Source organism: Littorina saxatilis, linkage group LG5 (genome assembly GCF_037325665.1).
Source record: "Littorina saxatilis isolate snail1 linkage group LG5, US_GU_Lsax_2.0, whole genome shotgun sequence".
Taxonomy (NCBI): domain Eukaryota; kingdom Metazoa; phylum Mollusca; class Gastropoda; order Littorinimorpha; family Littorinidae; genus Littorina; species Littorina saxatilis.
Window position 1 is genome coordinate 60,969,809 of NC_090249.1, and position 27,726 is coordinate 60,997,534.

General features: G+C 43.4%; 1 protein-coding gene across 2 annotated transcripts in view; it reads left to right on the top strand.

Annotated features, from left to right (window-relative positions):
* LOC138967626 (calcium homeostasis endoplasmic reticulum protein-like) overlaps positions 1-27,726 on the top strand; it is a 50,024-nt gene that overhangs the window by 13,363 nt on the left and 8,935 nt on the right. Inside the window, exons 2-14 of one of the 2 annotated variants that reach the window (XM_070340230.1) lie at positions 6,472-6,642; positions 7,332-7,555; positions 8,790-8,927; positions 9,422-9,498; positions 16,267-16,290; positions 20,792-20,866; positions 21,495-21,609; positions 22,959-23,009; positions 23,458-23,496; positions 23,959-24,127; positions 24,895-24,956; positions 25,437-25,586; positions 26,648-26,753. In XM_070340230.1, coding sequence (XP_070196331.1) covers positions 6,472-6,642; positions 7,332-7,555; positions 8,790-8,927; positions 9,422-9,498; positions 16,267-16,290; positions 20,792-20,866; positions 21,495-21,609; positions 22,959-23,009; positions 23,458-23,496; positions 23,959-24,127; positions 24,895-24,956; positions 25,437-25,586; positions 26,648-26,753 — 1,401 coding nt within the window. The remainder of the gene's footprint in view (positions 1-6,471; positions 6,643-7,331; positions 7,556-8,789; positions 8,928-9,421; positions 9,499-16,266; positions 16,291-20,791; positions 20,867-21,494; positions 21,610-22,958; positions 23,010-23,457; positions 23,497-23,958; positions 24,128-24,894; positions 24,957-25,436; positions 25,587-26,647; positions 26,754-27,726) is intronic. The other variant, XM_070340231.1, reaches the window with a different exon arrangement.

The window sequence follows — 27,726 nt, forward strand, 5'->3', positions numbered from 1 at the left end:
CCTTTAAATGTCTTTATTTTTTGACAGTCCTGTCTTTATTGTAGTCCATTTGTCTTCTGGTACGTTTGTTCTCAGCAAGAAAGAAGGGTTAATTGGTAAAAAGAAAAGGATATTCGGATTATGTAATCATCTGAAGTGTATGCGGATTATGTAATCATCCGGCCCCTTAAGTGTGTGCCCCTGTGAAGGCCATTTATCATCTGTTTCCTGGCTTTCAGTGTGGCTCTCATTATTTACCTCTGTCATGCACACACACGCACGCATGCACATCTCTAACATACACACACGCACACACACACACACATACATGATTACATCTCTCACACATGCGCACACACACACACACACACACACATTCATCTCACACACATTCATCTCACACACATGCTTGCACACACACACACACACACACACACACACACACACACACACACACACACACACACACACACACACACACACACAGAACCAGGGGAAATCCCAAAACGTCTTCCCGGCCTCTTTCAACCCCGCATGACATCCAAGCAAGGTCGTACACATGATGGCCTGAATTTGTCAGGTCACAAGATGGTGGTAGCTCAGGGCTTGTCAGGTTGCAAAGTCGTTGGGGTTGACAGACGAAGGGATGACAGACGAAGTGATCCGTTGTCAGTCCAGATGCTGGTAGCCACGGTCAGTGAATCACAAAGTTGACAGCACTACATCCCATCAGTCTACTTCAGGGCCGTCCAAAAATGTAGCCCTATATAAGGAACTTCGCATTTCTCAGGGGACTCAGTCTTTCGCTAGACGCCTGCTTGTCAGCTCTGGCTTCTCTGGGCTTTGTGTTACAAAACAAGTTTTGTGCACAACTTGCTTTCTTGGAATTCTGAGGGTTTATGTTACAAAATCAGTTTTGTGAGAAAGATTAACTAAACTTGGTTTCTTAGAATGGGGTACTCTTCTGAGGGTTTATGTAACAAAATAAGTTTTGTTAGAATAAATATTTACAAAACTTGCTTTCTTGGAATAGGGTACTCTTCTGAGGCTTTATGTTACAAAATCAGTTTTGTGAGAATATTGATTAACAAAATTGATTAATAATAATAATAATAATAATAAATAACTTTTCTATAGCGCAAGTCCCATCAATTGGCTCCAGGCGCTTTACAAATTCATTATAGAATAAACTAGCACAAATCAACAAGCATACAAAGCATACATTTAACTGAGACATAACACCAAGAACCCAAGCACTAAGCAAAAACTTGGCGTACAATGTGAAGGGAGTTCTCTTCTGAGGGTTAGATTACGAAGAAGTTTTGTGATGATCAAGATCCAACATATTGTTTGGAAAGAAAGTCGTTATTACATTTAGTCAAGTTTTGACTAAATGTTTTAACATAGAGGGGGAATCAAGACGAGGGTCGTGGTGTATGTGTGTGTGTGTGTGTGTGTGTAGAGCGATTCAGAGTAAACTACTGGACCGATCTTCATGAAATTTTTCATGAGAGTTCCTGGGTATGATATCCCCAGACTTGTTTTTCATTTTTTGTATAAATGTCTTTGATGACGTCATATCCGGCATTTTGTAAAAGTTGAGACGGCACTGTCACACCCTCATTTTTCAATAAAATTGATTGAAATTTTGGCCAAGCAATCTTCGACGAAGGCCGGACTTTGGTATTGCATTTCAGCTTGGAGGCTTAAAAATTAATTTATGACTTTGGTCATTAAAAATCTGAAAATTGTAATTAAAATTATTTTTTTAATAAAACGATCCAAAATTACGTTTATTGTATTCTTTATCATTTTCTGATTCCATTACCAAAAACATATAAATATGTTATATTCGGATTAAAAACAAGCTCTGAAAATTAAACATATAAAAATTATGATTAACCCTTTCGCTGCCAATCAAAACTTGCGTATGTGCATTCCTGACTGCCAGGGAATATTGGAGTTCGGGGTGTACTAATAGTAATAATTCACACAAAAAACTAGCTCCAAACTGGCAGTAGGTAGGTATAAGTAAAATTTATGTTATTTTTAAGGGAAATTGAACCAAGAATCTGTTTTTAGTGTCTAATCATGGAAATAATAATTAGTTTGGCTTATAATGATGTTTAAATATGAACTTTTGAAAAATCAGTCCGGCGCATCTTCCGGTGCCTGTGGATCAAACACAGGTGGCTGTTTTGCTTGCTCCAAGAAAGGATTATAATCACTATCATCTACCTGTTTCCAACGAATCGTCTGAAAGAAGATCTCCCCCTTCCCCTGTCAGTATCCATAATCATTTGCACCGCCTGTAGCGTCAGTCCGGCTTTGTTTTTCCCTACTTAAGGGCCCGGTCGACTGTCACCGTTAGCCATTTTGACGAGTCGAGATTTCTCTCCCCTACCCTGTCGCCAAGGCCGAAAATAGCCTTCAGACGCAAAACCGCGTCACCATTTATGTTTATTCATGAGAATGAGGTATCCTACCAAGCCATTGGCTGCTATTTGTGTGTCAGCAGTGACGTAGCATTTCTGGAAAATCCCGGAACGGAGAAGACGGGTTTACCCGTCCTAAGGCGCTGCGGCTGCACAAGCGCATGATGGGTATACCCGTCCTAAGGCAGTCAAGTGGTTAAAATTAAATTTCCGAAATCAATTTAAAAACAATTTCATCTTATTCCTTGTCCGTTCCTGATTCCAAAAACATATAGATATGATATGTTTGGATTAAAAACACCTTCAGAAAGTTAAAAAGAATAGAGATATAGAAAAGCGTGCTATCCTCCTCAGCGCAACCGCTACCGCACTTTTCTGGATTGTTAATTTCACTGCCTTTGCCACGAGCGGTGGACAGACGATGCTACGTGCTTGACTAAATGTTATATTTTCGCCTTACGCGACTTTTTTTTTTTTTTTTATCTGTGAGTGTGCTCTAATTTTATATGTATGGGATTGTTAAAGGATATGGAGATTGGTTTAGATGTGAGAAGTTAGGTTGGGAAAGATGGGGACAAAAAGTGGGGTGAACACACAGAAAACATATTACTGTGGCTGTTCCTAAACAAAAGAAAAAAAGAAAAGAAGAAAATAGAAAACAGAGATGTTCCAAGTTGAGAATGAAAGTGCGACCAAACTCTATCACTAGTGCTTGAATTGTAAGCACTCGCAAATACCAAAACCCATGAATTAATTCTTTGTAAATAGGATGGGGCTTACTACAAAATCTAACAATACTACTGACTGTGGATCGTCCTTGATTTTGTTGTTGTTGATAGAATAAGATTTAGGCTGACATGGTCCATTTTCATAAAATAGATCCAAATGTTATTGGCAAAATAGCTTCAAAGCTTCTTTTTGCATTGATGAGTCAAAGTGTCCATAGTTTGCATCTAAAGGTTTTCTGAAAATGTAGAATAAAAATGTGTAGCCTTGTGCAAGAGTTTGCTATTGATTTTCAATTCCAGCGCTTTCATGACAGGAAATATCAGTGTATTGTTCATCAATTCAGCCCCCACACATTGTTCATCAATTCAGCCCCCACACATTGTTCATCAATTCACCCCCCACACATTGTTCATCAATTCACCCCCCACACATTGTTCATCAATTCAGCCCCCACACATTGTTCATCAATTCACCCCCCACACATTGTTCATCAATTCACCCCCCACACATTGTTCATCAATTCACCCCCCACACATGTGTTGCAGTTGAAAAAGAGTTGAAGAGAAACTCCGAGCCATACAGACCTTGCAAAAATGATACTTGAAAGCTGAAGATCTGTTATTCTGCCTGAATTGCGGTTGGCTGATTACACCTAAACACACACACCTGGCTGTAGCAGAACTCTTGTTTCAACGGGATAATAGAGCAATGAAACAAATGGAGAAAAAGAAACAGTTACAAGACAACAAAACACGGAAACAAAACTTTTAAAAAGAGAAAAAGTACCTGCTGCAACATAAATCACAGATGCATGCACACAACATTCGCTTCCTGTCATATTGCAAGGAATGCACGCAACCTCGTCTGTCAATGTCTTCACTGTGAAAAACAATTCCCCCAACTGGGCAAGGGACCTTGAAAAACACTGCTTAACTATGAGTTCTTTTTCATGTCAAATATTTGTTTACCTTCTTGTTAAACAAACTACACTTTGCTTTCATTTTGACCTTCATGGGCTGGATGGGTAATTAATGTGACAGTAATGATGGACGTGCCTGGAAGCGTTTCAAAGTCAAAGGAAGGTGGTGTTAGTCAGGGGGGAAGTGTTGAGTGTTAGGTAAACTGTTGAGTGCATGGTAGAGTCAAGTTAAGTGCTATTAGAGAAAGAGCACTGGTTGAAGGTCTTTGCCGAAAAAGTAGAGCCATCAAGCTGGCTATTGGAATTAAGTTCAAGCAAACTTTATGCACAAAGACTGATAACTGTCAGTATACTGGCTTAATTGTAATAGCAATGCATGTGCAGTGGCCCAATGGATAAGACGTCGGCTTCCCGTGTAGAAGGTCGAGTGTTGGAATCCTGACCGCACTTGGTGGGTTAAGAGTGGAGATTTTTCCAATCTCCTACGTCAACTTATATGCAGACCTGCTAGTGCCTTATCTCCTTTGTGTGTGTACACAAGTAAAAGACCAAGAACGCACGGAAAAGAACCTGTAAGTCATGTCATAGTTCGGTGGATTATAGAAACATTAAAATACCAAGTATGCATCCCCCAAAAACAGTATGGCTTCCTGAATGGCGGGGAGGTAATGGCCATACAGGTAAAAGTCCACTCATGCAAAACAAGTGTATGTGCGAGTTGCAGAGAATAATTGCAGAAGAAGAAGCTTGATATGGAAATGAAGGCTGGTCCTTGACTTGTTCTGTCCCCTCTCAGTCCCAAGCTTGATATGGAAATGAAGGCTGGTCCTTGACTTGTTCTCTCCCCTCTCAGTCCCAAGCTTGATATGGAAATGAAGGCTGGTCCTTGACTTGTTCTCTCCCCTCTCAGTCCCAAGCTTGATATGGAAATGAAGGCTGGTCCTTGACTTGATCTGTCCCCTCTCAATCCCAAGCTTGATATGGAAATGAAGGCTGGTCCTTGACTTGATCTGTCCCCTCTCAATCCCAAGCTTGATATGGAAATGAAGGCTGGTCCTTGACTTGATCTGTCCCCTCTCAATCCCAAGCTTGATATAGAAATGAAGGCTGGTCCTTGACTTGTTCTCTCCCCTCTCAGTCCCAAGCTTGATATGGAAATGAAGGCTGGTCCTTGACTTGTTCTCTCCCCTCTCAGTCCCAAGCTTGATATGGAAATGAAGGCTGGTCCTTGACTTGTTCTCTCCCCTCTCAGTCCCAAGCTTGATATGGAAATGAAGGCTGGTCCTTGACTTGTTCTGTCCCCTCTCAGTCCCAAGCTTGATATGGAAATGAAGGCTGGTCCTTGACTTGTTCTGTCCCCTCTCAGTCCCAAGCTAGAAATGGAAATGAAGGCTGGCCCTTGACTTGTTCTCTCCCCTCTCAGTCCCAAGCTTGATATGGAAATGAAGGCTGGTCCTTGACTTGTTCTGTCCCCTCTCAGTCCCAAGCTTGATATGGAAATGAAGGCTGGTCCTTGACTTGTTCTCTCCCCTCTCAGTCCCAAGCTTGATATGGAAATGAAGGCTGGTCCTTGACTTGTTCTCTCCCCTCTCAGTCCCAAGCTAGAAATGGAAATGAAGGCTGGCCCTTGACTTGTTCTCTCCCCTCTCAACCCCAAGCTTGATATGGAAATGAAGGCTGGTCCTTGACTTGTTCTGTCCCCTCTCAGTCCCAAGCTAGAAATGGAAATGAAGGCTGGCCCTTGACTTGTTCTCTCCCCTCTCAGTCCCAAGCTTGATATGGAAATGAAGGCTGGTCCTTGACTTGTTCTCTCCCCTCTCAGTCCCAAGCTTGATATGGAAATGAAGGCTGGTCCTTGACTTGTTCTCTCCCCTCTCAGTCCCAAGCTTGATATGGAAATGAAGGCTGGTCCTTGACTTGTTCTGTCCCCTCTCAACCCCAAGCTTGATATAGAAATGAAGGCTGGCCCTTGACTTGTTCTCTCCCCTCTCAACCCCAAGCTTGATATGGAAATGAAGGCTGGTCCTTGACTTGTTCTCTCCCCTCTCAGTCCCAAGCTTGATATGGAAATGAAGGCTGGTCCTTGACTTGTTCTGTCCCCTCTCAGTCCCAAGCTTGTGTTTTGAAGTAACTCCTATACTTGAAGTTGAAAAGGGCATGCCATTGGGCCTATTTCATTCGTTTGTTTGGTGCTTTGAGGTTACCGGTAGTAGTTGGTTGATTTTAATCTTTTCATCCTTTTTTTAGGCTATGCGGGACCGATTCAGGTATGTTTCCTGCTCCAATTTCCAAAGACACGTCACAGGTACACAACTCACAGTCCACAACCTTATGAATTCACTAAATATTTGGCATTGCTTTTCCCCCTAATTACTACCACTACAATAAATGTAACTTGTGTGTTTTCAGATCCAGACATGATGAACATCATTGACAAGCTAGCCAACTTCGTGGCTCGCAACGGCCCGGAGTTCGAGCAGATGACCAAGCAGAAGCAGCGAGACAACCCCAAGTTCAGCTTCCTGTTTGGCGGCGAGAATTTCAACTACTACCAGTACAAGGTCACCACAGAGCAAGCCAGTGAGTTTGATGAACATTTTGATGATGATGATGATGATGATGCTAGTCATGAATATGATGACATTAATCTCTTTCTCTCTCTCTCTGTTTCTCTCTCCATCTCTCTCTGTTTCTCTGTCCCTCTCTCTCTCAATCTGATTCTTGTGTGCGGCTCCACGCTTTGTCCAGGCAAACCCAAGTGCATTCTAAGGGAAGTAATCCAAGGGCTGAGAATCGTCTTGTTCCTGCTTTGGTATCAAGTTGCCTCCCCTTGAAACGTAATTTGTCTCCATTTTCGTTTGGTATGTTGTTTTTTTTTTAAATTAATAAAGCAACAGTGAGAACTTCTTGTTATTTGTAGCTAGAATATTGGACTTCAAGTGGCACAAACATGTAGACATGATGAGGTAAGCTACCAATTTTTAAAGACATTTGGAAAGCTCTCAGGTTTAGCATTATCAAAAACAATTGAGTGCAGTGTGTGGAACCCATTGTAAGACCCCTAATTTAAGACTTCCCCCTTTTTGAAAACCTTGATTTTCACATTTTCTGTTGATAACCTGTGTTGATTTAGCCCTATGTTAAGACTACCTCCTTTTAAGACCAAATGTTCTCGTATTTTGAGGTCTAAAAGGGGGCGGGTTTACTGTACATTGTTGCCATCATGTTTAATCAGAAATGCAAATATATTTTGCTGCTTTTGTGCACAGTCTTAAAGAAACAAATGATGATGGAGCAGCAGCAACAACAGTTAGTGCTGCAGCAACAGGCGCTGGTGCAGCAGGAACAGGAGCAGGCGACCGCAGCGCTGCAGCAGCAGATAGCACTCCTGCAGCAGCAGATGGCCAGCATGCAGTCGCAGATTGCCGACCAGGTGACGCAGAGTGAGAACAACCTGGCCGCCCAGTACCAGAGCATGATGAGACAGCAACAGGTAAGGTTTGGGAAGGTGACATGGGAAGGGAAATGAGGGGCAGCAATTTGACACCATTCCTTACCCGTGAAGACTGCATCATACTGCCCACGTGGCAGGCTAACAAACACTGTGGCAAGCAAAACTCAGCCACAATGTAACTTGGAGAGTTTGTTTGTTCGTTCATGGGCTGAAACTCCCACGGCTTTTACGTGTATGACCGTTTTTACCCCGCCATTTAGGCAGCCATACGCCGCTTTCGGAGGAAGCATGCTGGGTATTTTCGTGTTTCTATAACCCACCAAACTCTGACATGGATTACAGGATCTTTTTTGTGCGCACTTGGTCTTGTGCTTGCGTGTACACACGGGGGTGTTTGGACACCGAGGAGAGTTTGCACACAAAGTTGACTCTGAGAAATAAATCTCTCGCCGAACGTGGGGACGAACTCACGCTGACAGCGGCCAACTGGATACAGATCCAGCGCGCTACCGACTGAGCTACATCCCCGCCCTAACTTGGAGAGTGAACCAGGCATGGGAATTGTCCGCCGAAAGGCAAATTTCCGCCGATTTTTGTTGTTGTTCCGCCGAAAAAGCAAAAGTGTCCGCCGAAAAAAAATAAATGAGGGAGGCAAAAATGGTTCTACACACTGAATTTAATGGCAATCTTGGAGCTCAGATGACACCAAATTGCACCATTTGGGTTCTTTGGAGAGAAAAAATTCCGGGCGGGCATGCCCCCGGACCCCCCTAGTAAGGCTAGGTGCTTCGCGCCGTCGACTTCGCTGTACTTAAATATTTTCAGCCTTTTTGACTTTTTTTAATTCCCGTGCCTGGTGAACAACCTGGGATAAAAAAGGAGAAGTAACATTCCTTGCATGAATAAATGTATTTTCACGCACACAAACTATCAGGGGACGGGAGATGGCTCAGTCGGTAGCAGCACTGGCTTTGAAACGTTGTCTTTATCAGCATGGATTCGACCCCCACGTTCGGCAAGGGATTTATTTCCCTGAGTCTCTCCTTGGTGTGCGCGCACGATAAAGATCCCAAGGTCACAAGAAAAGTCTCAGGCCTATGAAAACACGAACACACGGATGCAGGAAAATAAAACTGAAAATGAGTAGCTCGACTGTGTGGCTAGACATGATTTCCAGGGATAGCACTAGCAGTCTAAATTGCTTTAGGGAATTCCCCAATGAAAATAAGATACCAAATACGAAAAATACTGACTGTGTCTGTGTTGATGACAGGTCCAGATGGAGGAGGCCATTCTGTCGCTGCGACAGGAGAAGCTGAAGGCGCAGGCCGAGCGGTGTGAGGTGGACCTGGCCCAGTTTGACGAGAAAGTCCAGCCCATCATTGACTCCTGCACCAAAGACGCCATCATGGTTGGTGCATTTTGTTTTCACTCGTGTGTTCGTTTAACCTAGAGAATCATAGGGCCTGAAATGTGTGTTCGTTTAACCTAGAGAAATATAGGGCCTGAAATGTGTGTTCGTTTAACCTAGAGAAATATAGGGCCTGAAATGTGTGTTCGTTTAACCAAGAGAAATATAGGGCCTGAAATGTGTGTTCAGCCCTTTTTCTGAGCATCTGTTACCTTACACGGTGAAACTTGAACATGTGAATTTCTCGGGTATTGTCCACAGCTGAATTGTCACTGATGTGCTGTTTCTTTCAGTTTAATTGGATGGGTTGGAGAAAGTGTTATGTGGTGCTAAACTCTTAAGTCAACCTAAAAAAATGTTTAAATGCATGGTAAATGTTAATGACGAAATGTTTTTGCAATGGAATAAGCTTTCCCTCAGTTTGCTGTGGTGTTAATGTTGTATTTTCATAATCGGCACGGTTCGTTATGGCTTGTTTGTTTCATTGTTTTCAGAACGGAAAAACCTGGATCATGGCACGCGCCACATCAGAGGAACACTGCTATTTGATTTCAAACTATTTTCTGGACAGGTAAAGACACCGTTTGAAGTGCTCATTTGCAAAAATGACCACAAAGTTTCAGAAATTTGCAAAAGTTTAGGACAGTCCTTGATGTCACCTTTCTTGCGCTTTGCTGCAGATGTGCTAAAATAATGGCATAGTTTAGGACAGTCCTTGATGTCACCTTCCTTGCGCTTTGCTGCAGATGTGCTAAAATAATGGCATAGTTTAGGACAGTCCTTGATGTCACCTTCCTTGCGCTTTGCTGCAGATGTGTTAAAATAATCGCATAGTTTTTGGTGATTTGAAAGAAGTGTTGGCATTTAGCTGGCTGCCAAGGTCAAACGACAGTCCTGAAACTAAGACTTCAGTGCTTAGGTCTTGACCTTACATTTGCAAGACGAGTTGACTTTTGAAAAGTAATATTTGTGTAGAGATAGCATGAAGCCTGATATTAATTGAACAAAGTCGCTGCACAAAGCTGTGGCACTGAGTTATTTATAGAATGACTTTGTGAAGTCAACTTCAGGCTCAGAGGACAGCTCTCAACCATTGGCTTGCTAGCTTTTCATCCCCTCTTCAGCTCTCAACTATTGGCTTCCTAGCTTTTCATCCCCTCGTCAGCTCTCAACCATTGGCTTGCTAGCTTTTCATCCCCTCTTCAGCTCTCAACTATTGGCTTCCTAGCTTTTCATCCCCTCGTCAGCTCTCAACTATTGGCTTGCTAGCTTTTCATCCCCTCTTCAGCTCTCAACTATTGGCTTCCTAGCTTTTCATCCCCTCTTCAGCTCTCAACTATTGGCTTCCTAGCTTTTCATCCCCTCTTCAGCTCTCAACTATTGGCTTCCTAGCTTTTCATCCCCTCTTCAGCTTTCAACTATTGGCTTGCTAGCTTTTCATCCCCTCTTCAGCTCTCAACTATTGGCTTCCTAGCTTTTTATCCCCTCTTCAGCTCTCAACCACTGGCTTGCTAGCTTTTCATCCCCTCTTCAGCTCTCAACTATTGGCTTCCTAGCTTTTCATCCCCTCTTCAGCTCTCAACTACAGTGAAACCCGGCTATATTGAAGTGGCACGGGACCCGGGAAGACCTTCAATATAGCCGGAACTTCAATATAGGCAATTCTCGGTTATATTGAATTTCCCTCCTTGTTCCTTCAGAAATTCAATATAACCGAACTTTTTTTCACTATACGTTCTTATTTCCGTGTCCACACATTGCATTTGATGTGAGATATATTCCCATTAATCTTTCACCTGTTGGCTGTTGTTCTTCGAGCCTCCTTGCTTTTTTCTGCACACACACACACACACACACACGGACACACTTTCACACACACACGCACCCCTTACACACACAAACACACAGAGCCATTCACAGTATCAGACCAACGCCAAATGAAGCATTTGATTAAAAGTTTAAGGAAAAAGAAGACATGAAATAATCCAGTCTGTCATTGACTGAAGGTTGGCAAAGTGGTGCGATGCTATCAGAAGAACAATGTTTGCCACAAAGGTTTACACTCTCGGCATATGTTTTATAAGCTTAGCACAAAAACATGTAAATAGACAACTAAAAAAAGAAAGAAAGAAAAAAACTTTCATACATAAGGGACAATGTTTAAGAAAGGATGAGAGAGAGAGTGAGACAGAGAGAGAGAGAGAGAGATATATATATATATATATATATAGAGAGAGAGAGAGAGAGAGAGAGAGAGAGAGAGAGAGAGAGAGAGAGAGAGAGAGAGAGGGGGGGAGAGAGAGAGAGGGGGGTAAGTGCAAAATGGTTCAGAATAAGCTATAATAGCGAAGCGCGCAATAACCATTTGAGCCGAATTAAGAGACACATTAAACATTTCAAGAAAAAATGACATAAATGCTGTTCAAAAGTTCAATGTCGAATACGGAAAAAATAACACACACACACACACACACACACACACACACACACACACACACAAGAAGGCCATCATGCAATTAAGCTATGTTGATAACCCTTTCCGAAAGTCAGTTTGGGATCAGCACTGACAGACACGCGGTTCAAGAGTATGGTACACAAACCACAAAGTGGTTGAGAACCCAGGTTGACACAGGTTTGTCTTTCCCCAGACAAGACGTCCACATAATAGTCGGCAAGCTTTCCTGGGAAGTGTTGATCTCACTTTGTCGACAGATGCGAGGCTGCACAACTCTATGGAGGTCCTTTCTTACATTGAAACCTCCATACTGTGGGTACACAGACTGGACAGGCACACCCAGTACACTACTCAAACCATGGATTCCCCACATACTCATGTAGGATCCTGGGCATCGGCAGTTCATCACCTCATTCTGAAAAAGGTTTTTCATGTCTTCTTCCGTCACGTTGATGGAAAATACCTGGCCTGAGTATGACATGTAAGTCTTCACCAAATTCTGAAGATCCGTCCCCGATGCAAGGAAATCATGAGAAAGATACAGGTCTGAATTCTGAACCATCTCAAAAATGATACGGACCCGCATCTCAGTGTGATGATCTTCATCTCCATATGCTAGGAGAGACCCGCACCGCGGCAGACAATTTCCGTCAGCACACACCCGCACTGGAAAACGCTGCGGAGCATCATGAGGATACAGCTCGAGGGACACATAGTCCACTTTTGGTTTTTCTGGCAGGTATGGTTTGTATGTGATGGGCGTTTGTGCGAACAAGGAATGCGTTTCTGCAGCAACAATGTTCTCAAGCTCCTCGTAGGATGATGCATCTTTGATCAGTGTTGCAAGATTGTCAAAAAACGCGAAAGAGTCATCTGTTGTATGCCTGGTGGAACCCTTACTGGTTGATGGACGAGGCGTGTCCTTATTGGTTGATGGACGAGGTGTGTCCTTGCTGGTTGACGGACGAGGCGTGTCCTTGCTGGTTGACGGACGAGGCGTGTCCTTGGTGGTTGACGGACGAGGCGTGTCCTTGCTGGTTGACGGACGAGGCGTGTCCTTGCTGGTTGATGGACGAGGCGTGTCCTTGCTGGTTGACGGACGAGGCGTGTCCTTGGTGGTTGACGGACGAGGCGTGTCCTTGCTGGTTGACGGACGAGGCGTGTCCTTGCAGGTTGACGGACGAGGCGTGTCCTTGCTGGTTGACGGACGAGGCGTGTCCTTGCTGGTTGACGGGGGAGAAGTGGAATGGCTCCAAGTGAATGAATGACCTGCCTGTTCAGGCTTTGATGGTGACGAAAAGAAATCTGTGATTCTGCTTTGTATTGTGGAAGATGTTAGAAGCAAATGTTCCAATTGACCGCTGAATTTCTGAAATCCTCTTCTGATCTCTTCATTTGCTCCCGTTTGCAACAGATACAGCTCAATAGTTGAAAGAGCAGACAAAGCCTCCAACTTTGAGATAGACGGAGGTTGCTCCCCACAGTCATCCCCATCAGAGTCGTTGTTGTCGTTGTTGTCGTTGATGGTCTCATCGGTGTCACCTCTGGTAGAGCTAAGTGAGGACAAGATGTCTTCTGTTGAAGGAACCGCGCATGTAGCAACATCATTGTCAACATCACAAAACTCTTCCATGGACACACCCAGCTCCTTGTAGAGTCGTGACAGGAGCGGCTCCATGTCAGCAGCCTCAATGTCAGCTCTCACGTCGCATGGCATCTCAGTGCAGGCTTCTCCTTCATCCAGGTCACTTCGATTAAATCCTGCTTTCCGGAAACAGTTTCTGACTGTGGATGGTTTGACATTGTCCCATGCGCGCTTCAGGTTCCTGACGGCATCGAGGAGGGTGACGCTGAACTCATCCAAGGGCAGGCCTGAATCAACGTGAAGAATGAGCCTGGAGAGCAGCCGGGACCTGAAAAAATACCAATTTCAAACCTTAATTGTGTGCTAGTGTGTGAGTGATTGTGAGCGTGTGTGTATGTGTGTGTGTATGTGTGTGTGTGTGTGAGAGAGAGTGTGTATGTGTGTGTATGTGAGAGAGGAAAAGAGAGAGAGCACACACACACACACACACACACACACACACACACACACACACACACACACACACGTCCTCACCTGTAGAAGAATTTCAAATTCTTGATCACACCACAGTCCAAAGGTTGGAGTTTGGATGTGGCAATTGGTGGGAGGAAAAGCACTTCTGTTGCGAGGAGGCCCTGAATTTTGACATGAGCAGTGCAGTTGTCGATCACAAGTAAGACCTTTCGGTTTGCACTGTCCATGGACCGGTCAAAATCGCGCAACCACTTCTCGAATAGGTCGGATGTCATCCAGGCTTTCTTGTTCGATGTATAGCGAAGTGGCAACTCAATGCCTTTGAAGCACCGGGGTTTGGCAAACTTCCCGATGACCAAAAGCGACTGTTTTTCTGACCCGTCCATGTTACAGCAAAGACTCACAGTTACTCTTTCCTTAGACTGCTTTCCTCCATGGCACTTCTTAGATTTGAACTCAAAGGTTCTATCAGGCAGCATACGGAAGAATAGAGCGCATTCATCCATGTTGAAGATGTCCTTCTCCTTATACTTTTGAAGAGTTGGGGTCAGCACTTCGCTAACTCATGCATCTGTGGACACTTCATCTACGCTTTCACGTTCGCCGCACATTTTTCGACAGTTGATGTTGTGTCGCTTGTTGAATCGGCTAAGCCAACCGTTCGTGCACTCAAAGTCATTTAAGCCGAGTTTTCTTGCAAACTCTTCAGCTTTCGTCTTCAGTACTGGCCCACTTATAGGAATGGCATTACTCCTGGCTCCTTTGAACTACTGAAGAAGTGCATACTCTATTTCTTCCTGTCGAGCTACTCTATGTGGTCTCTGGATTTTTGGATCTATTTCTCCGCTGTAGTAAAGACTTTTCAATGTTTCTTTTTCTGTCATAATCTTGGTCACACAACCTGCCGAAATTCCATATTCCTCAGCTACTTCTTTTCTTTTTTTGCAGCCAGTTTCCAGCTTCTGAATAAGCTCGATTTTTCTTTTAATTGTCAGACTCACCCTTTTTTGTTTTGCAGCCATTTTTGCTAGTGTACAAAGGGAAACTACTCGCATGAACAAGAGAAATTAAGTCGGGGAGATCTACGCACCACAAGACTACATGGCGTAGATCTAGCTGTCAGAGGCCCGCGGCATTGTTAGACTGTAATTGTTATCAGAGACCTCCTGACTCGAAAGTTGATGCTGATCTGGCCTCTCCCCTTCCTCAACTGATTGCGCTGACAGAGGCGTGTCATATCATTCGGCGCCCGCGCAGTCATTGTTCTTAAAAATAAAAAGTTAAACAAATCTTATAACCAGGTAAAAACGTCCCGTGGGCTAAATTTTTGTTTCAATATAGCCGGGATTTCAATATAGCCGACTTCAATATAGCCAACATTTTTTAACAAAGAAAAAGTAGAGCTTCAGCCGGGACCTGAAAAATTCTTCAATATAGCCGGGATTTCAATATAGCCTACTTCAATATAGCCGGGTTTCACTGTATTGGCTTACTAGCTTTTCATCCCCTCTTCAGCTTTCAACTATTGGCTTGCTAGCTTTTCATCCCCTCTTCAGCTCTCAACCATTGGCTTGCTAGCTTTTCATCCCCTCTTCAGCTCTCAACTATTGGCTTCCTAGCTTTTCATCCCCTCGTCAGCTCTCAACTTACGCTCTGATAGCTCTTGGTAATGGATGTACAGTAGCTGGTTTCTCTCCTTTAGGCAGATCTGCAAAAAAGAATCGGACCATTACTTCAGTAGCAGTGTAGTTCAGAGTGTGTTTTGCCTTTCTTTCTAGTGCGAACTAGACCCCGGGATTTCTGTTGCCTTCTTTACCCTCTCTCTCTTGTCTGGGACACTTCAACATTATTTCTTGAATTCTAAAAATATTATGTATTATTATTATTATTATTATTAATTCACTTCATGGCAAGCTTTGAATGTCTGGCAAATGTTGGATTTGCAAATCAATTCCTTCTTGGTATTTTATGTTGTGTTGACTTTTTAAAGATAATACTGTGACCTTCTGATATGTGTCTTCAGTCACTAAAAAAACATTAGTATACAAACACATGTTCATCATTAATGCATGATGATGCAGTCCTGTATGCAAGTATTTAATCAGTGGATTCTGCTCAGCATGATTTGTGTTAGCTCTTGTGATTTGATGTGTTGCACCTTTGTTTGAAAACTTGGTTGGTTGACTTTTTACCGCAATTATGTATACATAACTTTTCCTATGTTAAAATAGTTAACTAATACTAATAGAAAATCGCTGACACATTTAAATCAAAATCTAGCAGCTGAATGTGCGCGTGTATGTTTGTTTATGTGTGTGTGTCCGTGTGTGTGCAGGGGCGGACGAGGGGGGGGGGGGGGGTTTGTGTGTTTTTTGGGGGTATTAATCAGTGACAAAATCTGCTGCCTGAAACTGGTAATGATCATCCTCAGAATGCACCAGATTGCACCATTTTGCATCTTTTTTTTCAAAATTCTCCGGGGGGGGCATGCCCCCGGACCCCCCTAGCAAGATAGGCGCTTTGCGCCGTCGGCTCAGCGCTTCGCGCCATCACACCCATATCTTCACAATATACTTTTGGAAACCCCCTCCATAAAATGAACTGATCCGCCCCTGATGTGTATGACTGTGCGTGTGTGTGTGTGTGTGTATGCGTTTGTGTGTGTGTAACATTCCCTCAGCACGTGGAACTAGATTCTTCCCAATTCTGTAGGCTAGTTGTCTTTTGCTTTGATGAGTTATGAACAAAACGTAATAAATTGCAAATCAGAAAACTTTGTTGATAAGTAGCGAAGCATTAAATTGTGCCTGCATATTTTATTCAAGGGTACTTGGACATAAAGTCAAAAAGTAAGTGCAGTAAAGTGTAAAGCAAAATTGAACATTTCTCTTTCTTTCCTTATGCTTTTTTGTCTCTTTGGTTTTTGACAAAATCAGTGCTGGCTCTGTTTGGACCTCCCGCATGTCTGAGGACACGTAATGTCACACAAAAGTGAGAGTATCTTTAAAACTGGGGGTGGGGGGGGGGGGGGGGTGGGGGTTGGGGGAGGGGGTCGTAGGGGGTTGAGTGTAGGGTTTCAACATCTCAACACAGACGTGAAGTGTTGATATGGAGGAATACAAACTAGAGGTTTCACTGCTGATGCTTTGCTTTTCTTTTTCCTTTTTGCCTTGCATCGTTGATAGCAGATGTCACTCTGTACACTTTTGTCATTTGAGCGTTGATGCGTTATGCGCCATACATGGCCCAGCTCATCCGACTTCGGCGTGTTTTTATATCGGAGTGGTCCTTCTCCTAGACTGGTGGCTTTACAGGGCTGTCGAGTCCAGTCTACCCGGCTATTTGGCCATAGCTGGCTGGTTTGTTTATCTGAGGTGACCTTCCCCAGGGCTAGAGCTTATAATGCAGCTCTTGGTCGCATGGTGCTCCCGTAATTGGACACGTGGGGTATTTCTTGAGTGTAACAGTACCACCTGTTACCCTGCCCCATCCTGCTGGAAGCACCGCCATTTGGTCCGCCTGGGGTATTTCTTGAGAGTAACAGTGCCACCTGTTACCCTGCCCCATCCTGCTGGAAGCACCGCCATTTGGTCCACCTGGGGTATTTCTTGAGAGTAACAGTGCCACCTGTTACCCTGCCCCATCCTGCTGGAAGCACCGCCATTTGGTCCGCGACTGCTTATTCGTCCTGGCAAGCCTGGTTTATCTCGCAGCTAACCTCCATATCTGAAGGCCACCCCACTATCCGCCACCTGTGGACGCGCCTGGTTGGGGGTGGTCGCCCCTACTTTTCCAGGACTGTACACTTTTGATCATGTCATGTCCTTCCAAAATGCTGCACAGGGTGGCTGCCTTCCTGTCAAAACAGTAAACACCATTATTGACATCAGCATCATTGACTGACCCGAGTAAGCAGGGGAGTTTTAGTAATGAGCGGTGTTAGGCCGGCCGGCTGGTTGTCTGTAGGCAAAAAACTTAACTTAAGGCTTTTCTTGGCCCAGATGTTGTTTTTAAGCTAGAGCCTCCAAATTCCTCACTCTGGTAGGCTTTGATCATCTTCAGCCCTGGTGAAAGTTTGGTGCGCCCTCATCAAAACTTCCAGGGTTTGATTACTTGCAGACATGTCCCAAGTTTGACTGATCCTCATCAAATTTCAAGGTTCCAGAGAGGTCGCATGTGTGTGTGTGTAGTGTGTGCGGGCGTTCGAGCATGCATGTGTGTGTCTGCATCTGCATTATGTGTGTGTGAGATGAACAAGCTATTATGGCGGTATGAAAGTTGTGTGTGTTATCAATGTGACATGAGCTTCTATGTATAGGTTACAACACGAGTGGTTTTTTATATGGCTTGTATTTCAGTCAAGACCCAGCGGATGAATATCATCGGGAGACACGAGCCTCTGGCGAGTGTCTCTCGATTGATATTCCCGCTGGGTCTTGACTGAAATACAAGCCATATAAAAAACCACGAGTGTTGTAATCTGTATATCCCATTCTACCATCAAACACAAAGTGTAGACTACTAGCGGCACTGTTGCGATCTGTGCAGGGTAAAACTGTTGCCAGCGAGACTTAGCCCTTTTGCAACCTTAAACTAAGTGACCGTCGCTGAAAAAATAAAACGAATGAGTGCATCGATAAGTACGCGGTAACACTACTTTCAGACCATTTAAAAGCTTTAAGTAAAGGTTCATAAGTTGCAAGAAAGTAATGAAGTCGAATAGAAATTAGTTTAGTTGAAGCGCACAATTCTTTTGTTTTGCGTTTCAGGTCGGCAGAACGGGCGAAACGGGTTTGGGACCCATTTGGCTTACTCGATTCAGAATTGATTCCACGTTGTTTTTCTCGAACGTGTGTAATTAGGCTTATTGACAGAGAAGCAAATCTTAGGGAACAAATATGTAGGTTTAGATTTAACCATTTGCTCCCTATTTGAAATGTATCTACGTGATAAACTGTTTTGCGAGTGTGTTTGCATGGATGAACTTAAACTGGTATGGGTGAGAGGAAAACGCGACCGACACGTCTGTCACCGCCGATTGATTGCATTTTGAAGGAATATGACTGGATTACGGAAAAATATGTGGACTTACTGCAGAGCCAGGCAAAATAGTAGACTTGCTCGCAAAACACGTGAAACAGCCGATGTTTGATAGCTGAAGGCGCACACCGGCAAAACACACTACCGACAGATTCTCAAAAGTCGTCTGCTAACGATGCAAGGGGAGGGTACTCGTGTTTTTGTTTTGGTTCGCTAGCATCTGGTTATCTTGTAAGTTGAATGTTCGTTTTTTTCGACCTGCATTGCTTTCATAATGAAAGAAACTTTTGCTTATTGCATCTCATACATCAGATCAGTTCTGAGATTCATTTTTGCGTGCAACTGATATGGTTTTCTGAGCCGTGCAATACGATTTTAGAACTTCATACAAATGTGTCACATTGTTCGGCGCGAGCGAGGTCAAAGGTCGGGAGGAAAGTAGTCCTTTGCCCAAATCGGAATCTGCACTATCATATATTTTTTGGAGTCCATGATGTATTTATTGAGCTATAAAAATACAACATATATACCCATACTGAAGTAACAGAGACAAAGAAGGGAGGTCATGGGATATATATATATACGACTTGTGTCTGTCTGTCTGTCTGTCTGTCTGTCTGTCTGTGTGTGTGTGTGTGTGTGTGTGTGTGTTCGCGATGCACGGCCAAAGTTCTCGGATCTGCTTCAAATTTGGTGGGCATATTCAGGTATACCCCGGACACAACCTGGTCGATGAGAATTTTCAACACGAGCTCACAGCGCGCAGCGCTGAACCGATTTTGGTTTTTCTGTTCATCTTCCCAGATCCATTCCCAGTAACTCTTCCTTATCTTCTCCAGTGTTTTGCGTTTATCTCCCTTCCTTCGTGTGGCGTCAATCCATATTCCCATTACTATTTTTAGAAGGTCACTGTCCACAACACTCAATCCATATTCCCGTTACTATTTTTAGAAGTTTTCCTTCGTGTGGCGTCAATCGCGTACGGTGCGCCACTCACCCGGCAAAGCCGGGTACCCGGCGAAGCTGGCGTACGGTGCGCCACTCACCCGGCAAAGCCGGGTATTCGGCTCTACTTCTTCCCGGCGAAGCCGGCTACCCGGCGAAGCGGGTATTCATCTAGTACGTTCATGTTTGTGCAGTTTACATTAATTATATTTGCCAGTTATTTGGTTGAGACGTTTCTTCGGAAATGTGCAAAATGTCACCATGCTGCCTTGTTTCCCTGGCCACGATTTTCCATCCTTCTGGTGATCAACCTTGCAAACTGTCATCCTCTTTGTATTCTGTGCCATGAGCACTGGTCGGGTTGTGGGTCCTTCTGGTTATATGATTGCACGCTTACTTATTACGGCTTCACTTGAGCAATCAGGGGTCTTAGTAATGAGCAGTATTAGGCCGTCTGGTTACCTATGCATAGACAAAATCTATGAATCCATAGGATATTCGTCAGATTGAGCTTAAGATTGAATATTTAAATGGAAGAGTACAGGTGGCATTGGGGTCAAGTGTGGGTCAATAAGTAAGAAATCTGTGTTTTCTTGACCAATATTTTATTGAGTTAGAGAGACTAATATTTTGTTTTCAATTCATATTACTTATGATGAAAGGTGAGTCGTATGAGCATTTGCTGTTCTTGTTACAGTGTGATTCTTATTGTAGAATGAGCGTCTGTGGTTATGGTTTGATTTTGTGGTGTTGGGTTGTAAAGTGTAGTATACACGCTTTTTGTACAAGGACCTAAGCTGACCAGGGTTTTTACTAGTCCAGTACTTGAAGACTTGTTCAAACTTGGCTTTTGCATGTTGTGAATACAATATGTTTTGTGCTGTTTCGCTTTTTTTTGTTTTGTTTTTTGCCTGGGCTGGGGTTAGAGGAATTGGAGAAAAATGTGCAAAGCGTTTAAGGATTTGAGGGGGGGGGGGGGGGGGGGCGGAATGGTACATGTATTTGAATGCAGGAATGAAATAGTCTGGAATTTGTTAACATGCATAAACATTGCTAATTATAATTACAGTTGCGTTTTCAGGAAGTTGATTTTCAGTTGAGTTTTCAGGATTTTGAAGACTTTTTCTCTTTATGTTATTTGCACATGAAATAATTCAGAAAGGGGAAAATCTTACTGATCGAGATTATTGCATCCCAATGTTTTATTATTTTTGTACAGGTATCATACTTTGTTGTTGTTATGATTTGTCTGTTATAAAATGTTTCTGTTCAACATGAAACAGTTTGGTGCAACCATTGAAATAGTACTGTTTGTATTGAGAGGTGTGTTAATGTTGATGTGTGTGATTTTGTGTGTGTGTGTAGACTGACCAGCAAAGAGGCGTCATTCTCTCTGAGACTTCATCTCATCTATCTCATGTATGACATCATTCACCACTGGTAAGTATTTCTATGTGTGTATCTATAGCTAGTAAGACATTTTTGGGGGATACTTGCAGATGCTAAACCCCCCATCCCCCGCTGACATTACGTATAAGGTATCGACTATCAGAATTGCACTTTCCCAAAGAGCAACGCATAATGTTTTGACCTGTTTCTCTCCTCTCTCCTTGCTTGTTTCACTTCGAGCACATATTGGCCGGAAGCGGAAGTGGAAATATTTGTCCGAGGTTCAAGCAGCAAAACTCTGCCAAACGGACATGTAGCAGTGACAGAGTTATTTCAAAGAAATGTCTATTGTGATTGTATCAGTGGTTGTATGCGTGCAGTGTCAGAGTTATTTCCAAAAAATGTCTATTGTGATTGTATCAGTGGTTGTATGCGTGCAGTGTCAGAGTTATTCCAAAAAATGTCTATTGTGATTGTATCAGTGGTTGTATGCGTGCAGTGACAGAGTTATTTCCAAAAAATGTCTATTGTGATTGTATCAGTGGTTGTATGCGTGCAGTGTCAGAGTTATTTCCAAAAAATGTCTATTGTGATTGTATCAGTGGTTGTATGCGTGCAGTGACAGAGTTATTTCAAAAAAATGTCTATTGTGATTGTATCAGTGGTTGTATGCGTGCAGTGTCAGGCGCAATGTGGAGGGTCTGAAGGAGAGTCTGGAGAAGGTGGTGGTGCCCATCTTCTGCACGGCCCGCATGGGGGCCGAGGACGGGGCGCAGACAGAGAAACTAGACAAGGTCAGTGTAGTGGTCACACTGGACACACGCACGCACACACACACACGCATGCGTGCACGCACACACATACACAAACGCACACACAAACAATTCACACACACAATTTACACAAGGCGCAGTGAACGCTGGTCAATTGCTTTCAACATGGTTAAAACATGGCGGCTACAGTTTCAATGTGCATGACATTATGCAAGGGCAATAAATCTAACACTACTACACCAAGGGCAATAAATCTAACACTAATACACCAAGGGCAATAAATCTAACACTAATACACCAAGGGCAATAAATCTAACACTAATACACCAAGGGCAATAAATCTAACACTAATACACCAAGGGCAATAAATCTAACACTAATACACCAAGGGCAATAAATCTAACACTAATACACCAAGGGCAATAAATCTAACACTAATACACCAAGGGCAATAAATCTAACACTAATACACCAAGGGCAATAAATCTAACACTAATACACCAAGGGCAATAAATCTAACACTAATACACCAAGGGCAATAAATCTAACACTAATACACCAAGGGCAATAAATCTAACACTAATACACCAAGGGCAATAAATCTAACACTAATACACCAAAGTCAGGTCAAGATTATGTGTTGCTGCTCAATGTGTTCCTGTAAAGGACGTTTGGGTAGAGTCTTGTAAAGAATGGCTTTCTTGTTAAAATGCATCTTGCAGATCATATTATTTCAATATTTTTGTGAAATTCTCTCTGAAGATGTAACCGAACAACATGAGGAAAATCATATTGTTAACAGTTACCAAAACCATACATTTTTAAGTGCTTTTGCATATATATATATATACTAGATGAATACCCGCTTCGCCGGGTACCCGGCTTTGCCGGGAAGAAGTAGAGCCGAATAACCGGCTTTGTCGGGTATCCGGCTTTGCCGGGTGTATGCCGGCTTTGCCGGCGCATTGTACGCGATTGATGCCACACGAAGGAAGGGAGATAAACGCGCAAAACACTGGAGAAGATAAGGAAGAGTTACTGGGAATGGCTGTACAGAAAAACCAAAATCGGTTGCGCGCTGAGAGCACGTGTTGAACATTTTCATCGACCAGATTGTGTCCGGGGTCTACCTGAATAAGCCCACCAAATTTGAAGCAGATCCATCGAGAACTTTGGCCGTGCATCGCGAAGACAGACAGACAGACAAACAGACACACACAAGCTGTATATAGATATAGATACTGCACAATCACTCAAATCTAGGTTTTGTTTTATGTCAGGTTCAGTAGCAAAATCGTGATAATGTACAGTTAGACGTTACTCTAGGTTTGAATTTTGACTCAACTTGATGCACCCTTTATCTTTTTCAGCTTTTGAAGCTGTGGGAAAACCATGGCTATCTTAACAAAGACACATTGGAGGTAAGATTGGAATTATTTCACGGATATGTTGGTGTGTTCACGGCTGCCTGCTTGTATGCTTGAAAGCATGCGTATGTTTGTGTATAAGAGATGTGAATGAGTGAATCATGTATGCATCTTTGTAGAAAATGTGCAAGTTGCTCTTCGATAACATTTGTATGATACTATTAGTCATAGCTAAAGATAAATAAATAAATAAATTATATTCTGAGCTGTTGAAATGTCTGTGTCTTTGAAATGTGGGGCAGTTTTGAATTGTGCATAATGTTGGTGTGATAATGGTCTGTTGTTACTGTGTGGTGTGATAATGGTCTGTTGTTACTGTGTGGTGTGATAATGGTCTGTTCTTACTGTGTGGTGTGATAATGGTCTGTTTTTACTGTGTGGTGTGATAATGGTCTGTTCTTACTGTGTAGTGTGATAATGGTCTGTTCTTACTGTGTTGCAGAAACTTCACGACCCAGCCCAAGCCATTTCAGCCTACCAGGTAAAGCAATAAAATCGTTAAGATACGTACAATAGCACCAGTGTTTAGTCTGTTGTCAATGTACAGTTAGCAATATAAGATGAAGTTTACAAGGTTTATTTTTGTATGAAGGTTGTATTGCCAGGATCTTCAGGAAAATCATGTTTTTGCAACAGAACCTCATTACTGACATGTTAATTTTCAGGAGATTCTGTAGAGAAATATGTGGGTCTCAAAATCAAAAACACAAGGAAGGTAGTTATTTAAAACATTTCATTTTCGACAAAACAAGACACTCACAAACTCGTGTTGTATCTTAGAACAATGACCGTCTCTGTCTGTGTCTATTTTAGCGTTCGATGATGGTTGTGTCTAAATCCGTTGACCCATGATGTTCACAAAGTGGGTTGTCGGTGATCTGTGTCAAATGTCATATTTTGGTCAAGAATACAAATAGCGCATACTTTATATGTGTGTTACCAGGCGAGCCTGATCACGGACAATGCGGATATCGTGACGCAGCTGAGCGGCACGATCCAGACGCAGTACGCAGCGCTGCAGACGCAGCACCAGGAGTTCTGCGCCCACCTCAACCTGCAGCTGACCACCGCCCAGCAACAGCTGGCCCTGCTCCTTGCCCAGGAACAGCAGCGTACGTCCACACTGGGTCTTAATGATAATTATATACTTCTTCCTCCTTCATGGGCTAAACTCTCACGTACACTTGTGTTTTATTCACGAGTGGGTTTTTACGTGTATGACCATTTTTACCCCTCCATTTAGGCAGCCATACACCTCTTTCTGGGGAAGCATGCGGGGTATTTTCGTGTTTCTATAACCCACCGAACTCTGACATGGATTACAGGATCTTTTCCTGGAGGCCGGCGCCTTACCACCAAGCCATTGCGCCCGCCACTGGGTCTTAATGATATATACAATACCGATACAAACACAGCCTAGCAGTCACCTGATGAGTCATTTTCTCCTGCTTTTACAGTCCAGTCCCCATTTAAGGACCCCAAAATGTGAGAAAATCACGTCTTTAAAAGGAAGGAGTCTTAACATGGAGCTTATTTCACACAGGCTATCAACATACACAAATCAAAAAAAGCAAGGGGGAGTCTTAAGGGGACACATGGTGTGTAAATCACCTCACCCCTGGCCATTGGGCGGACAATTTGGCCATCCCTGAAGAGATCTATAAATGTACATCTGAATTTTTTCTTATAACTTGTTATGTTATGTTTTATTTATTCATTTATTTAAATATTTAATTTGAGTGGGTGTGTGTGTGGGGGGGGGTGGGGGGTGAGGAGTCTGTAACATGCAGTTTTGACTGCTGGACTTATAAAGAATTTACGATTAGATTCACACCTTTCTGGTCACAGATGTATTAACAGATGTTTTGCTTGGTTGCAGTGAGCGCCAAGGCGATGCAAGCAGTCACCACAGTGTCAGCTGATGTCACAGCAGCCTCACAAGTAAGTTACACGTTGTCCTCTCTCTTCACCTTGGGTATGAATGAAGCGTTCTCAGTACACATCGCTCAGTACACATCGTTCAGTACACATCGCTCAGTACACATCGTTCAGTACACATCGCTCAGTACACATCGTTCAGTACACATCGCTCAGTACACATCGCTCAGTACACATCGTTCGGTACACATCGCTCAGTACACATTGTTCAGTACACATCGCACAGTACACATCGCTCAGTACACATCGTTCAGTACACATCGCTCAGTACACATCGTTCAGTACACATCGCTCAGTACACATCGTTCAGTGCATGAGAAAGTCATGGATTGGGGCATGCAGGAAACTAATAGTCACAATCATTAGAAAATTGCATATATAATGTGTTGAAGTGTTGAGAAAAGTAAAGGTCTTGAAAGGTGGGCAGTGTTAAATGTGGAGGTTCCAGGACAAGTCAATAACGGTGAGTTGTCAACTGTTCAGGTGATGAGCTTGGCAGCGTCTGTCGCGGCCTTGACCCAGACTGCAGTGATGGACGTCCCCCCCGCCAGTATCTCCCCCACAAGCCTGGTCACCATGCCAACAGCCGCAGTGCCGCCTAGTGTGGCCACCATGCCTGTAACATTCACACAGGTAAATAACTTGCATCACGGTTCTGTTTTTATTGCATCAGTTTAGTGGATGTGGGGACTGTGCCCGGTTTTTCACAGTTGTCCTCAGCTGTTGTCCAACCAGCTCAAGTTTCTGACTCATGGGATTGTGCCAACAACAGGAGAGACAGAGGAAAAGAAACGATGAAAACAAAATCACAGCCATAATTGTGTGACAATTAACTAACATGATTAATTAATGAACTGCAAATATGTGTTGAATGCACATTATTTGACAATGTGAAACAGCTATCAAAGCATTTTTCGCTTTCATGATATTTGTCTATTTGGAATGCACATCATCTCACAATGTGAAACAGCTATCAAAGCATTTTTCGCTTTCATGATATTTGTCTATTTGGAATGCACATCATCTCACAATGTGAAACAGCTATCAAAGCATTTTTCGCTTTCATGATATTTGTCTATTTGGAATGCACATCATCTCACAATGTGAAACAGCTATCAAAGCATTTTTCGCTTTCATGATATTTGTCTATTTGGAATGCACATCATCTCACAATGTGAAACAGCTATCAAAGCATTTTTCGCTTTCATGATATTTTTACACCCCCGGTATAGGGGTGTGTTTAGGATTCGGTCGATGTGTTTGTTTGTTTGTTTGTGTTCGCATATAGATCTCAAGAATGAACGGACCGATCGTCACCAAACTTGGTGAACAGGTTCTATACATTCCTGAGACGGTCCTTACAAAAATTGGGACCAGTCAAACACACGGTTAGGGAGTTATTGGTGGATTAACATTCTACAAGGACTTATAGAGGGACATATTAATGGTCAAAGGGAAATAACCTTCTCAGTTGGTGGCAGTGAGAATGGTAAGGACGGGGGTGTTTTTCCTACCTCGGAGGAATTTCTTGTTCTATTTGGAATGCACATCTCACAATGTGAAACAGCTATCAAAGCATTTTTCTGCTTTCTCATGATATTTGTCTATTTGGAATGCACATCATCTCACAATGTGAAACAGCTATCAAAGCATTTTTCTGCTTTCTCATGGGTTTTTTATGTTTGCTTTGACAGCCTCCACCAAACTTTGACCCCCTTGTGCCACCCCCTGGATTACCTCCCCCTGGAATGGCCAACAAACCGCCGCCACAGCAGTTTGAGTACGGCCACGGCATTGGAGGTTCGAGTCTTTTGTGGTTGTGTGTGTGAAGAAAGGGAAGAGAGTAGTAGGGAAGGGAGATGTTAAACTGAATGCTCGGGTGCCGGGTAGCTAAGTTGGTAGAGCACTGGACTTGGGATCCTAGGGTCCCGGGTAGCTAAGTTGGTAGAGCACTGGACTTGGGATCCTAGGGTTAGGGGTTCAAATCCAGGCCGTGATGAATACGGGTCAACTTTATGTGCAGATTCCGAGACGGTATCCATGTCCCGCCCCCTAGTCACTACTAAAAGACCTCGGTCATTCTGCCGTAAGTGCAGGTGTCTGATTACAAATTAACACGCATACACCTTGGTAGTGCGGCCCTTGTTGGTTGGAACTTTCCACTTGGAGGAAGAGACCCGAATTTCCCAGCAATGGGATGATGAAGTAAATGAAAATACTTAGAAGCGGATCGAAATTCAGGTGTGGATGGAGCAGTGAGTACTGGGACGGGGCGGCGTGAAAGCATATTGGGACAAGGTACAAGCGTCGGAACAAGCAAGAGAAAGAGGAGAAGAAGGGGGTGGGGGGGGGGGGGGTGGGGGGGGGGGGGGGGGGAAAGAACAAAGCAAAGAAGAAAAGAAAATTTTTTTTAAAAATGTTAAAAGTTTTAAACAGAAATATTTGTCTAAAATTTAGTTATTTGGGGCTCAGCTTGAGTCAGTCAGCATTGTGCTCTGCAAAGTCACAAAGACTGTTCCAGAAAAAGAAATGGGAAATGGAATTATTTGTGTAACGTTCAGTGAAATGGGGCAGCCCTTTTGTTGCTCTAGGTAGATGACTGCATGAAGGCTAGTAATGGGGAGTATTCCATTGTTTGTGCTGTGCGGTGTGTGCTGTGTCTGTGTGCTGTGCGGTGTGTGCTGTGTCTGTGTGTTAAACTGCTGTGTGTTCTCCATTGTTTGTGGTGTATGTCTGGTGTGTGTGGGTGGTGTATGTGTGTGTGTGGTGTATG